Source organism: Hoplias malabaricus, chromosome 6 (genome assembly GCF_029633855.1).
Source record: "Hoplias malabaricus isolate fHopMal1 chromosome 6, fHopMal1.hap1, whole genome shotgun sequence".
Classification (NCBI taxonomy): domain Eukaryota; kingdom Metazoa; phylum Chordata; class Actinopteri; order Characiformes; family Erythrinidae; genus Hoplias; species Hoplias malabaricus.
The window spans coordinates 18,414,643-18,429,183 of record NC_089805.1 but is presented as its reverse complement, the minus strand read 5'-3'; the positions used below and the strand labels follow the sequence as shown (position 1 = coordinate 18,429,183).

Genomic DNA, 14,541 nt, shown 5'->3' with positions numbered 1-14,541 from the left:
CAGTCCTGGGCACCCCCAAGTTATTTTGGTTCCCTTGTCTGTCCCTGTCTCTGTCCTCGTCCCAGTATCTATGTCGGCCTTTGTCTCTGTCCCAGTCCCTGTCACTGTGTTTGTGTCTGTTCCCGTCAATGTTCTGGTCCGTTTCCCTGCCAAGTCCTGTCCAGTCCCCTGTTAGTCCTGTCCAGGCCCCGTTTCAACCCTCTGTCTTGTCTCAAGTCCCATCTCCTGTCCAGTCCCCGTTTCAATCCTCTGTTCTGTCTCAAGTCCAGTCTCCTGTCCATTCACACCACCCAGTCCTGTCACCTGTCTTGCCTCATGTCCAGTCCCTGTATCTGTCCAGTGTTCAGTCACCTGTCTTGTCTCCACTCCAGTCCCGTCCTGTCACCTGCCCATGTCCAGTCTTCTGTCCCCAAACCTGTTCAGTCCCCTGTCTTGTCACAGTTCCTGTCCAATGTGCAACCCCAGTCTCCTGTCAAGCCTTGTTTCCACTCCCGTCCTGTCTAGTCCTTTCCAGTCCCATGTCCAGTCTACTGTCCCCAAAACTGTTCAGTTCCCAGTCAAGTCTCATGTGTCCACTCCCGTCCTGTCCAGTCCGTTGTTGCCCCCCTTTGTCAGTCACCTGTCATGTCCCATGTCCCGTCTCAGATATTCGGTCCTGTTGTGTCCCCAGCTCCTGTGTCTGTTCCCGTCCAGTCCATGGGAGTCCTGTCTCCCATGGTTCCTTGTCTTAGTCTGTCTTGTTTTCCTTGCCCTCTCCTGTGCCAGCTCCTGGGGGGTTTAGGTGTACGTTGTTTTCCACGTCGTTGTTTCATTTCCTCTGTCGTTTGGTTCTTCAGTCTGTCTGTCCCGTTTACATGGTATGGTTATATTTAGTACATCAGCAAAGTTTATGAGACAAGGACAAATAAGTTTTTTTGTTTTAGTGCCAACTTCATAATATATTATCTTGTTTATATGGCTGGGTTCACTAGATGGCCTGGAAGAAATATGCTTAGAACTTACCACACAAATCATGTAATGACTGCCCAAACAGCAGGCCAGGATACAATTCCCTGCTCATGTAACCACAAAACACTACACCAATAACAACCCTTGGGTAAGATTTTTAATACTCTCCAACATATGTAACCTCATAAGTTCTTAAAATACCCCAGGAAAGTGTGGCAAATACCATATATATAAATGCAGCTCTATGGAAATTACTTTTAAAATATTGGTCCTAATCGTAAGATGGACACTGACTAATGCACTTTAATTCAATATTGTGAATGCATCAGTCTTCAGATGTACTGCAACAAGATAAAGACAATTTTATTTATATATAAATGTATTTATTTTATTTTGTTTTGAAAGTCTGAGAAACCAGATTGAGTTTGTCTATAAATAATAAATTATAAAAAATAGTCCCAGACAAATTGCCAAGGCTGCTCCACGGCCCTGGCTGGCAGCCTTCTGCTCCAGTTGTGTGTGTTTGGATTTAGAATTTTTCATTAGTTGCTGCAAGAATTAATGCATGTTGTTTTTTTTTTCCTCGTGCCTTGCTTAATCCACACATTTACCACTTAGGCAGTTGTTGAAGCTGGAATATGGGGATGTTTTATTGTCTTTCCCTGAAACTATTGCTCAGCAAATTAAGATTCTTATTCAAATATAATAAAAACTACAATACAAACATTATATTCAAATAAAAATAAATGTCTCCTCTAACCAGTTTTTGGGCGTACAACTCTTTAAAGCATCCTGATTAACACATTGTTCACAAAAGATTTTAATTATAATGACAAAAACCTTAGAATATGCACTTCCATGGATATTCTGCTCATGGAATTAACCCCTGTAGCATTAAAAATGCTATTTATAGTATAAAACCACCTGTATAATTATCGACAAAATTTGTTTATTTGAAATCAAACATACTATTTTTGACTCATAGAAATTAAACTGCTTAAACTGAAAAGGATTAGCTTTTGCAAATTATTTGTATGAAAGATTATGAACAATATGAGAACCTGTGTGAGTTCCTTTAAGGGGAAAGTTCTTGAGACAGGTCTATATAAAAATAAAAAAAAATTTAATAAACAACAAATAAAAGAATCATGATTTTTAAGGTGTTTTATTCAATGCATTCTTTAAGCAATTGACAAGGTAGATCACCAGCTGCTGTCAAAAAAAATCCCTTTCAGCATATCACACAGATATGAAGTTCCACGTCTTAATGAGAGGAGCATAAACGATATTAAGGAATGCCAAAGAAACTTTATGCAGTGTCCTGAAAGAAAAAACATGTAAATAATTGCATATTTAGCAGCATCTTTTCTACGAAAGACATTAAATAAAACTTCTGATAAAACAGGATAATTCCCCTTTATATTTTTATGAATGCTAATGATAATGAAAAAGTGGTTATATCCAAGTTGAAATTGATGTACCCTTTTCTACTGTAATATTCAGGCTAGGTGTTTAGTCCACTATAAAAGAGATTTTACAGAAAATGGAATATTGGATTGTGTGAGCCAATCATATAATACTAAGTGTTCAACATCAGTAATAAAACAACTAATGTAGTGATATCCTACCTTATTGACTCCTGCATCCCATGTTCACCTGCCACTCCCAAAACTTTGAACATTTCTTCTACAAAGACTCTATAGACGGGAAACACAGGAAGAATAAATGCTCTTTAAAATATTACAGCTTCTGTGTCACTAAGGGAAAATCATGGAAAATTTCACTAAACCTACTGCCAGGTCTATGTTCAGTTTCACTTATGTTCACTTATGTACAATTATTTATGGAATTTAGAAGGCATTTATCCAGAGTGACAATTTTAATCATGTTACAGATGTTTGCAAATGAAGTGTAAGGGTTTTTTGCGAAATATTTGTTTTTGCATAACATGTCATTCCTACCCAAGCTGGGAATTTAACCAAACACATTATCAAATGTCAAAGTTGAGCTTTTTAATTAAGTTGGAAACATAGCAACATTCATCCAATTTAATTTAGAAATTAAACTGTATTTAATCTTTTTTTTATTCCATACCTTTGGGCTTCATCCAGCTGCTCTTGAGTAATTATTCCTCTGGCCATAAGTTTTTCAGTGCAGATCTTTCTCATATTCTCCAATTTACTGTCATTCATAGAGAGAAAGGAAAGTGTTCTATAAATCTACATTTGTGAGAATATTCCAATAAATATTTTTTTCAGATTTATGCAGTTGTGCTCATCTTCCATTGTGATATATCAGATCTAAAAAAAAACTATATTTTGGTTTTTATGAAAGGTAATGTTCCCAACACATACTCACCCAATATTTCTTCTGAAATATTATTATTGTAGCCTGGCCACATTTGGTGCAGTAATTATTATTACTTTTTTAATATTATAATATATTTCTGCCGTAAACTGTTACCTGTGAATATCTGGTAAAAACCTTTGTGATAGTACTTACATTGCAAGCTGTTCTGTGTCACTGTCATCAATATATTCATTGACCAGTTGGTTTGTGTAGTTTGAAAGTAGTCGTGCACAGGCCCTTGTAAGAAAAATACAGATTAGTCAAGTATGAAACTTGATTCATTCACTGCAGAATTTTTTTTTTTTTTAGATGTCTTCTCCTTTACCTCACTTGGGGAAGAAGGAACACTGTGGTATTTGCTCTTTCTTCCTCAATGACACGATAAGCCTCTTCCTTGAAAGGTTTCCAGTGTTGCATGATGCCTCTGTGTTAGAGAACAATTTTTTAATTTTGTTTAATGACATATGAAATGCTCACCGTGACTGCAAATGGTTAATATAAACTGAACATTACCAGCAAACATAGGCAAATATATAGACAATAAAACAAAAACAAATACATTGCCAAGTGCAGAGATGGACACCTATGTTTGCTGTTGCAGTGCATTATGCACCCCTAGCAATCTATATTTAACAGTATTTTGTTGCCAGTAGTGCCGCCTGGTGCCACAGTGCCGCCTGGTGATGGACATAATATATATAAATAATATGTAATTTATGTCAAAGTCATTTTTGTAGTTTTGCAAGAAATTATATACATTTTGGTGTTACATTACACACAAAGGAAATATACGTGTATTTGCAATAATTATCTGGGAGAAATACTTAATTTTCTAGAAAATTTCAGGGGTGTCAATGACTTTATATACATACAATACACACACACACATCATACAAAGAACACTTTAAAATTTTTGTTTACTGTTAAATTTTGTACAGTATATTGCCATAGCATTCACTCAGCCATCCAAATCATTGAATATAGGTGTTCCAATTACTTCCATGGACACAGGCGTATACAGTCATCTCTCATTTTTCGCGGGGATGCGTTCCAAGACCATCCGCGGAAATTAGTAGAGGAAAGATATTTTTTTATGTATTTAACAAGCATTTGGACTTTTAAAACCCTCCCTGTACTGTTAACAACCCACCCTTTGCATTAAAAAGTCGTTCTATAATGTTTTTCAGCTGGAACTATATGTGATATCCTACTAGTTTCTTTAATAGAGTCATTCCTAAGCTGTGATTTAGTGTATGTAAATTTTACTCGGATGTGGACATGAACAATACATGTACTGTACGTAAGAAATACTTATAAATGATATATTTTGTCACCTACAGGCCTAGTCTAATTCATGTATATAATAAAAAAACTACTTTTAATTTACACACCATAAGAAAATGATATTTTTAAGTTCTGCCAATCGCTTCACAACCACAAATTTCATGTGACCTTCAGATCAGCTAAAAACAGCACATAGAGAGCTTCATTGAATGAGTTTCCATGTCTGAGCGTTATGTTCCACATTCCCAGAACCAGTTTCCGCTGACAAGTTCCACAACACCATGTGTGTACTCATAGGGATGCTTTTGGATCATGTTTGTCTGGATCTTCACTCCAGATCTGTTCGCCATGGAAGACCCTACTGGGAGCTAACTGCTCACGAAGACATAGCCCTGTAGGTCATGAGACCACACAAGTCCTTTCGCCACGACAAGGCCCTGATCCAGGAAAGGATGTGGATAGAGTGCATGGATAAAATCATGGATAGAGTGTGTGGATAAAAGCATGGAGTTTAGATCCTGTGTAATAGCAGTCACGGTGCTAGACACACTGAGCTTTACTGATTGGCCAAAGCTGACCAATCCTGCTTTAAAGTGAGGATAGGAATGCCCACTTGGATAGAATACAGACACACAAATAAGAATATAAATGTGCACATGTATAAATGTGTAAATAAATGTATTTGGGAATATAGAATATATATATATATATATATATATATATATATATATACAGAAAATTATATTTATTTACCTTTATTACAAAAATGTTTTATTCATTTATTTCTAGGAAAAAAAGCTTTTCTTTGCACATTAACTTATTTTATTAAACTATTTAAACATTTGTGTGCATTCATTAATTCATTGATATTGATTATTTAAGGGCGGCATGGTGGCGCAGCAGGTACTGTTGCAGTCACACAGCTCCAGGGACCTGGAGGTTGCGGGTTCAAATCCCACTCCGGGTGACTGTCTGTGAGGAGTTTGGTGTGTTCTCCCCGTGTCCACGTGGGTTTCATCCGGGTGGTCCAAAAACACATGTTGGTAGGTGGATTGGCGACTCAAAAAGTGTCTGTAGGTGTGTGTCACCCTGTGAAGGACTGGCGACACACTGTGACCCTGAACTGGATAAGCCATTACAGATAATGAATGATTATTTAATTTTTCTTCCTCCAGCCTCTTGGGTTTGCCTTATGGGGGATCACATTAAGAGGATCTGAGGGAGCTCGACAACATCAAAAACTTGCGCAGACAGGTTCGGGGCAATCCGTTTCCTTTTCTTTGAGCTGGATTAAAATTAAATTAAATCCGTGCTGGACATGGTGTCCCCTGAACTGAACTTAAGAACCACTGTTCCACATAAAGAAGCAGAAAGCTTTAAAATACAATAAACTAGTAAGACACTTTCAGTAATTTTCAAGTACAAAATCATATTCTAAAGTTTTCTTTCAGAACACTACTCATCATAACAGTCACTGATTAATTGGTAATGTCTCCCATCTGAGACTCTGTCCAGTCACTGGATGTATTTTTTGGAGTGCTATATTAATTTCCTCCTCTGACCTCCACACACTTAGAAGTCAACTGCACCTGAGAGCATTATAAACTGAGACAAAGTCACTGAAAAAAGTGACGTCCAGGGCTACAGCCTAACTTTTTTTTTCAGAACCATCCCAAAACAAAATATCTGCAAATATACTGCACAACTTGAAAACACAACTCAGGTTACCAGACTCCAGATTCATATAGTAAAACCTTCTTTAGGGCTGCAGTAGAGTTTTCTGATAATCTGAGTTCAGTTTTTAATAATTTTCTTCTATATTATAGGCTTTTCTAACCTCTATAACATCGTAACACTTTTTTTAACCAGTCAGTTAAGTTATTGTGATTAATGCTCAGTCTATAATGAATACCTGCAACTTTCAGAGAAGCAGGTTCCCTGCACCTAACACATGCGCTATTGTTAAATGCAACGTAAAGCAGAACAAAATGCTATGTAGTAATCTATTATGTCATTACAATCTCAAAATATTCTGACTTTAATCTATATATATATATATATATATATATATATATATATATATATATATATATGCCAAAACCAGCAGAAAGACTGGATTTTATATCATCCAAATACTCAATACTAAATCTTTTTTTTTTTTTTACCTAATGGCCCTAAAGTGTTCTTATAGTTAGGAAAGTGGAGCAGTTTCCCTACCAACCATTGCCATGGGAATCAAGGAGGGTGTAAAATTAAGAAAACAGTTCACTGACTGACATCACAATCCGTCAACAACAATAACATACTTTACAAACACAAAGTTTTATTGCATAAAATTCTATTGTCCTGAAAGTGTCCAAACTATGCTTTTGTCTTGTAGTGAAGGATGGATCCAGATCAAGAAATGAAAAATTAAGACTCTGACTCTCCATTCTCTTTTATATAAAAGGAAAACACGGGATGCTGCATTCCACAGAGTGTGCGGGCTGAAAGACTACAGCATGGACCAACAACCAGCAACAACCAACAACTGTTATTCTCAGGTGACTGTCTATTAACTAATCGAGTGATGTGGATTAATGTTTTAATCACGAAGAAAGATTCCTGTCTCAATTTAGAAAAATGAATTAATCTCTAACATCTAGAATAGTTGATAATATACTCGATATATATATATATATATATATATATATATATGTTTTTTTTTGTTTTTTTTGATAATTATACTCCAGTATACTCATTATGCTACATTCAAGTATGTATGAAGTATTAATTCTAGGAGGTTCTATTTTCACCAAACCATAAGTTATATTTTTTTTATTTCTCTGGAACTTGAGACGGTCACGTGGACTCCCCAAACCCAGGAACCAATCAGAGGACGGCGACCTCCCAAGTGGGCGTGACTGTGCCACCTATGAAAAAGGAGTTGCTCGGCTCTCTGATTCTCTCTCTCTCTCTGTTGCTACACTCTCGTTTTTATGTCAGTTAGCATTGCAAAACAGAAGTTAAAAGAGTAACAAGGTCAGTTAACTGTCAGTAATCTTCAACTTATTTCTTATTTTTGGTTTGTTGTTTTGTAGCCCAATCCAACTTTAACCCTTTGGAGTCATTTGAAGACATTTTCTCAATTTTCTGAAATTCATCTTTAAAGTACTTAGTATTATAATATATTGCCCACATGTTATATATCAAAATGTTCAGAACCATCTCAGCGCTCTCGTTAAGAGAGGCCCATGTGACCTAGAGCATTTTATGAAGAGACAAATTTTTTATGAAAACATCTCTTTACTCATGTGGATGACTTGTTTTGGTGATTGAAATAGTTTTATCAGAGTCTTAAAACCAAGCAAATCCACCAGTAAGACACGGCGCGAGGCAGAGGAGGTGTGTCTAAAGCTTATACATAGGCTCGTAACTCGGGATGTACAGTATCGCGTACAGTTGCGAAAACATGCGATCGAAAGAACGGTTTCTGCACATTCACAGAGTGTATGAACCGTATTTCTGCGCCGTGCTATCGCTAAGATATTAATAGAAACATCGCGAATGGTCATTGACGCGCCGGCGCGTTCTTCAACCCCAGAGGGTTAATTGTATGACTGATCAAAGCAGGAGAAACTTATTTTGGCCAGAATAAGAGCCACCGCTGAAATTAGTTGGAATTAGTATTAGTTATTTACTTCAGAGGACATCGCTTCAGTGAATTAAGGAAACAGCGGGCTTTTATTCTGACGCCTCTTCCTTCTGGAGGAGAATCCCAATCAGGACAGCGAGCCAGAGGAAATTCTTCAACTGACATCACAACGCTCTGAGGGTGCCTGAAATGGCCTGCCTCGTAAGTGACCACTCCTACGCTGACCCAGCCTCAACGCTCCCACGAAAAGAACGGCAGAAGCCAGGCTGGCCTCTCTACAATCACCTCAATGCGCTGCTGTACCCATCGATTGGTTGAGTTGCGACAAAGAGTAAGCAAGCAAGCATAAAATTCCTCATTTTTAGAAGCTGATGTCTACTGAAGTTTCTTGATAAATTTACATACTAATTAAACAATTTAGCAACACCTATTATTCACAAGTCATATAGCCTAGCTAATTATTAAATTCGAACTGGTTTCACCTGCGTTGATTCCATGAGGTTTTGATGATTTTTCTATGTTTATCAACTTATTATCATTCCTCTTAATAAATGATTTCCATTATTTGAAATAATACGGTGTGTGGAGTCTATTCCTGAGAGTCTGAAAATCCTGAGAACTTACCCCTAGCGTTGACAGTATTTCAATCTCTGATAAATTATTAATATTGTTGTCATCTAAATTCAGTAATAGTAATAATAATTCTAAGTGATAATCACCATTAAACATAACTAACTCAAATACTGTTACTACGCTACAGTCTTGTCCTGTGTGCTGTATTTATCAGCCCCGGGATGACAGGCTTTAGTTTGGAGACCTGATCTTCTGGCAGTTTAGTAAGATTGTGACATTAAAGCATCTAAGTATAACCAAACAAAATTAAAAAAGTGTAACCCAATGTGTAAATTAAAAAAATATATTTTTGCTATTACCTCAAAGTCTCAAAATCTTCCACAAAGATAGAGGACACATTCACAGCTCTGTAGAACAGGCTATCAATCGCAGGAAATACCTCCATTTCATACAGCATTTTCCAAAATGGTGCTGCAACAATAATAGCTATATTGCTTACAGCCCTGCAAAATATTAAGAATAATGAAAAAATGGTTAGTATACATGGTACTCTAAAAATCTAATTATATCATATCATATAAAAAATTGTACAGTAAAATTTGCTTTCATGATGTATTTAGAGCATTCAGTTAGATATAAAATAGACATACTGAAAAAATTAATGTTGCCAATGATGCACTGATAAAAATGTCAGAACACAGCTTGTCCATGTCATCTCCTGTCACCTACCAGAACTAAAGGGTCATCAAGAAATTTAGAAGTGGAAGGGAGCGGGCTGGTCTATTGAAACACATTTTCTCTGACATCTTGATGGCTGGGTGCATGCACATCACTTAACAAGGGGAAGAGACGCCACATGGATCCACCATGGATCCTTCATGGATTCAGCCAGCAGAGGTAATATGATGCTCTTGGCTATGTTCTTATGAGAAGCCTTGGTTACTAGAAATTTTGTGCATTTTATTTTGACATTGTTCATTTGGCTACAGATCACAGTCTGATTGCCTATCTGTGTCTCTGTTGGAAAAACAAGCCCAATCCATGTAGGCCCCATTCTGCATTCTCTTATGCCTGACCCACACTTCAGATAAAAAAAAACCTAACCAAATGCTGAAAATGTGAGACACACAATGATATTTTTTTAGATTTTTCTGTGCATGATTGTTTTTCCTCAAAGTCCCCACACCACATGATCTGCTCTGAATGAAATACCACACCCTAAAAGACAGTTGTGCTCCTTAAAACCTCACTGGATTTTCTTGTGTACTGCTATGCCGTGAGTGCAGCTGTGGGGTTCTCGCCTAACTGATGCTGTGTCTGAAACAGAAAAATGGCAAATACTTTGCTCTCTTTTGAGAGATTTTTAAATGAGAAATGTTTGTTACTGAGTCACATTAGAGATTTAAAGGCAGCAATATTACAACACATTGGCAGGGCACCAGTACGCTAATGCCCCATTGCCTAAATAATTACAACTTAAACAAGCATTAAATACAGACATGACTCTGCACCTTCCTCAGCAGATAGCATTCTGGCTGTTTCAGACACAGCCTAGATATAAACAAACAAAGCAAATGGTGGTGAAATAACCCCAGCATGGCTCTTATTGGGTTACAGTCTTTCAGGGCTGATATTAACATAATTTAATTTACCACTTGCCTCCTACCTGATTTCAAGTCAACAGTTCTATGTCTCAGCATTAAAGAGTCTTTGTCCTTTACCAAAGGAGTTCCATGAGTTTAAAACAAAGTGGTGCTAGATTTGTTTTTACCTTTCTGTTTTCCATCTCCTCTCATAATTAATAAAGCTGTAAGGTCGTAAGGCCATATTTATGGCAGCTATATAGATGTCACCAAAATAATCCCAATGTAATCTGAAAAGAAAACACCACATTACAGAAGAACATTATACATTAGACCAGAATGCTAAAAAATGGGACAATAATATGCTGTTTTTAATTAGCTAATCCATCGAAATTTGTTACATTTCATGTCTTATGGTATAATGGCTAGCATGCTACTAATTTGGATAGACACAAGTGCATTTATTCATTTTCACATTAATCATTTCAAAGATCAAAAAGGATGATGCTTTGTGGAAGGAGTTGCAAAACATGGGTGCAATAGTATTTTGAGCTTGAACGCATTCTTGTATTTGCCTTTTCATTAAAACTTCAATACAGTAAACCTAACAGAATAACTCCATACATAGAACCACAGTTACATTCATAACTAGCATTCTATTTCATGCCTCCTGAACGCCAGAGGGCATTTTAACTTTGTGGATGATGCATACCAACCTGGTCACAAGGGCAGCGCATCCTATGGTGGCTGTCAACACAAGGGAGCTCAAGCCCAAAGGTGCAGCCACATTAAGCTGTTAAACCTTGCAAAAGATACTTGGGGATGACCATGTCGCTGCTGAACAGACATCAGTGAGAAGAACCCCACGAAGCACAGCCCATGATGTGGAGACACTACTAGTAGTGTGTCATTTAGCTGTGCCAGGAAGCGCTATACCAGATTACGTATAGACCGAAGTAATCATGTGGACCACCCAGCATGAAAGCCCTTGCCTAGAAAACGGCCTGCCGACAGTACGGCCTCCAAAACAGAAAAAGAGCTGATCAGTACTGCAAATGAACTCCGTAACTGAAATGTACTGTCACAGTTTACGAACAGGGCACAGAACAGATGGTTGATTAGAGTCGTCGTCCATAAGTGTGGACAACTTTAAAGACTGGTTAAAAAAAGAAGGCATCAGCACTTTAGGCAGGAACACAGAATTCGGCCACAGAATAACACCGGAAAAGTCGGGCCACTCACAAAGTGCATGTAACTCGCTGAGGTTTCATTGAAACCAACAAAAACAAAAACAACGCGAGTGAGCACTCCCGCAAGGGAGATCAAATAAGCCAATCGTCCAGGTAAGGTAAGATTTTAATTCCCGACTGCATTAAATGAGACAAAGCTGCCTGCATGCACCTGGTGAAAACCCAGCGGGTCAGAGATAGGCCGAACGGGAAGACTCTGAATTGATACGTGTGATTCATAAACGCAAACCGAAGTGTGCGCTCGCAACAGGAACGTGGAAATATGCATCCTTCAGATCTAGAGTGGTGAACTATTCTTGCGGCTGAATGACTTGAATCACATCCACTGCTCAGTTCATCTTGAATGGGAAGCATTTGAGATGGCGAATCAAAGCCCGGGACGGATGCTGCCATTGCTTTTAGGCATCAGAACATATTTCGAACAGTGGCCCTGAAACAATGTGGGACACATCACCTCCTCTATGGCCCCTTTTAACAGAAGAGAGCTTACTTCCTCCCATAGAGTGGTGGAAAGAAGCAAACTTTTTACAAGCTCCTAGGAGTTCCCTGAGTGCAGCTCTGCAAGCATCTGAAAGAGGAGCTTGTGAAAGCCACAAATGTCGCCACAGCTGAATCAAGCACGGCCTAAATCTGCCCAACTCCTGCATGGTCCAGCCACCCTATGCATGCAGCGTGTGCATTAGCCTTAACAAGCCCATCATCAGTATATCTGTATGCCTTGCTCAGACAGCGCACATTAGCGCGAAATGTCCAAAGAAGCTACACAAGGCTCCACTGAGGGCATATGGTCTAACCCGAACCGAGCCACGTCACCCATATTCCAGAATGCCCGAGTGAGAAATGAAGCTCACTGAGAAAGTTGAAGAAAGTTTATGTGCCCCATCATGCCCCAAAGAGAGAGGGAAGCATCCTTTGCCACTTACATTCTTAGAAGCACTTTTGATTCCATTCTTTCTATTTTTACGTCCGTGAAATTAGTAAAAAAAAATGATATATATATATATATATATATATCAAGGCATGTCAGAGTACCTTAGACGTGGCTGGAATGCCTCAGACCCCAGAGGGTTAAAGACACATTCATGAGCACAAGACCGCAAAACACAATTTCTGACACTTGTGTGAACTCTTTGCTTGTTGGGTAGTATTTGATAGGCGCTATTATAATCAGATAAGGTTTTTTCACATCACCAGTGGTCAGTGGCTGATCTGTGTCATTTGAGAAATCCTTACCCCTGAGCCTCTATAATTAGGTCTGTGTCAGCTACTGGCAAGAAGATTCTTTCCATTTTTGTCATTTGTTCAAACATGTCTCTATCTTCAAACACCCTGTGGGGAAAAATTAAATGTAGATTTAGTTCTGCACTAGCAAGCTCTCGCTATGATTATGATTTTAAACAATGTTTATGAAAAGTTATTTATTTATTTTTTTTTGTCTGTAAGAGCAACTTGCATAATATTAAAAACCGAGTCCCCAACATGGCCAAAATTTAGGAATAAATGGGAGCTAATTAAGTTGTGGCCATGACTTTCTAAGGCATGGAAACAAGATACATATGTTGCGGTAATAACTTAGGAAAATGTGGAACTGAGATATGAACCAGGCAATGTCTTTCTATGGCCTGGAAATTAGATAATGCAGTAGCAGCCAAGGCACAGCAATATATGGAATCTAGGAAACTGTCAGACCATGACATTCTAAAACATATGAATAAGAACATTATGCTGCAGCCATTATTTACTAGGCAGGGGAACAAAATAACCTAGTTACTAGGTTATTACTATAACAGAGTATTACTCACTTCTCTGCCAGATGAACTTTCTGCATAAACTCAGGTGATGCAGAGTATTTCAGGAAATTATCCCAGTAAAAAACACATACTCTGGTACCAACTCTATGGAGTAAGAGAGAAATGTTAGAGTTAATGGTGTCATAAACAATCATTCATTCATTCATTATCTGTAACCGTTTATCCAGTTCAGGGTCTCGGTGTGTCCAGAGCCTACCTGGAATAAACCCTGGAGGGGGCGCCAGTCCTTCACAGGCCAACACACACACACACACACACACTCACACACACTCACACACCTACAGACACTTTTGAGTTGCCAAACCACTTACCAGTGTGTGTTTTTGGACTGTGGGAGGACTGTGGACCAGAGCACAAGGAGGAAACCCACGCGGACAAAGGGAGAACATACCAACTCCTCACAGACAGTCACCTGGAGCAGGTATCAAACCCATAACCTCCAGGTCCCTGGAGCTGTGTGACTGTGACACTACCTGCTGCGCCACCGTTCTACAAAAATTCTACAAAAATAACTATAATGACAGAACTCCTTGATTATCATAACTATTTTTATATTCTTGAAATATCTTTAAAACCTTTGCGCAGAAAATGTGTTTTCCTAAATTTATACTGATACACAGATATGCTGTATCAAAATAATGTTTTACCTAGGCCACTACTGTTATCTCTCTTAGTTAAAAAGGTTTAAACCACTAGTGATTACTGATACATAAGCACATATAAAATGTCTAACCCTTATTAATAATTAATTAAATATACAAGTTTCATCAAGTGAGCATGATTACACTACTTACTTTACTGACACAAGTAACTCATCTTGCTCTTTCTGCTTCTCCAATACCTCAAATGTCTGGATCTTCACTCTGATCTCATCCAGAGCAGACTCTAGTCTTGAAATCATAAAAAATATGCATATATAAACAATTAAAAAAATTTGAAGTGTGGATGTCTATAGGACACAAATTTAATTAGTAAATTGAGCTAATTGAGTTAATCACATCATTCAAAATTAAAACATGTATCTTAAAACATGTTTTAAATAGTTGGATATCAAGAGGCAGCCCATTCTATAGTTTATGTGCCCTCTACCAGAAAACCAGACCCTTCTT

The 14,541-nt window shown here is 37.9% G+C and overlaps 1 protein-coding gene across 1 annotated transcript in view; it reads right to left on the bottom strand.

Annotated features, from left to right (window-relative positions):
- Window positions 1-2,111: 2,111 nt before the first annotated feature.
- The window catches only part of LOC136699908 (uncharacterized), a 33,001-nt gene continuing 20,571 nt past the window's right edge, over window positions 2,112-14,541 (bottom strand). Inside the window, exons 8-17 of the mRNA XM_066674963.1 lie at window positions 14,227-14,322; window positions 13,424-13,516; window positions 12,855-12,950; window positions 10,560-10,661; window positions 9,148-9,291; window positions 3,623-3,721; window positions 3,451-3,534; window positions 3,043-3,129; window positions 2,577-2,645; window positions 2,112-2,269 (exon numbers count right to left, since the gene is read on the bottom strand). Coding sequence (XP_066531060.1) covers window positions 2,188-2,269; window positions 2,577-2,645; window positions 3,043-3,129; window positions 3,451-3,534; window positions 3,623-3,721; window positions 9,148-9,291; window positions 10,560-10,661; window positions 12,855-12,950; window positions 13,424-13,516; window positions 14,227-14,322 — 952 coding nt within the window. The 3' untranslated portion in view covers window positions 2,112-2,187. The remainder of the gene's footprint in view (window positions 2,270-2,576; window positions 2,646-3,042; window positions 3,130-3,450; window positions 3,535-3,622; window positions 3,722-9,147; window positions 9,292-10,559; window positions 10,662-12,854; window positions 12,951-13,423; window positions 13,517-14,226; window positions 14,323-14,541) is intronic.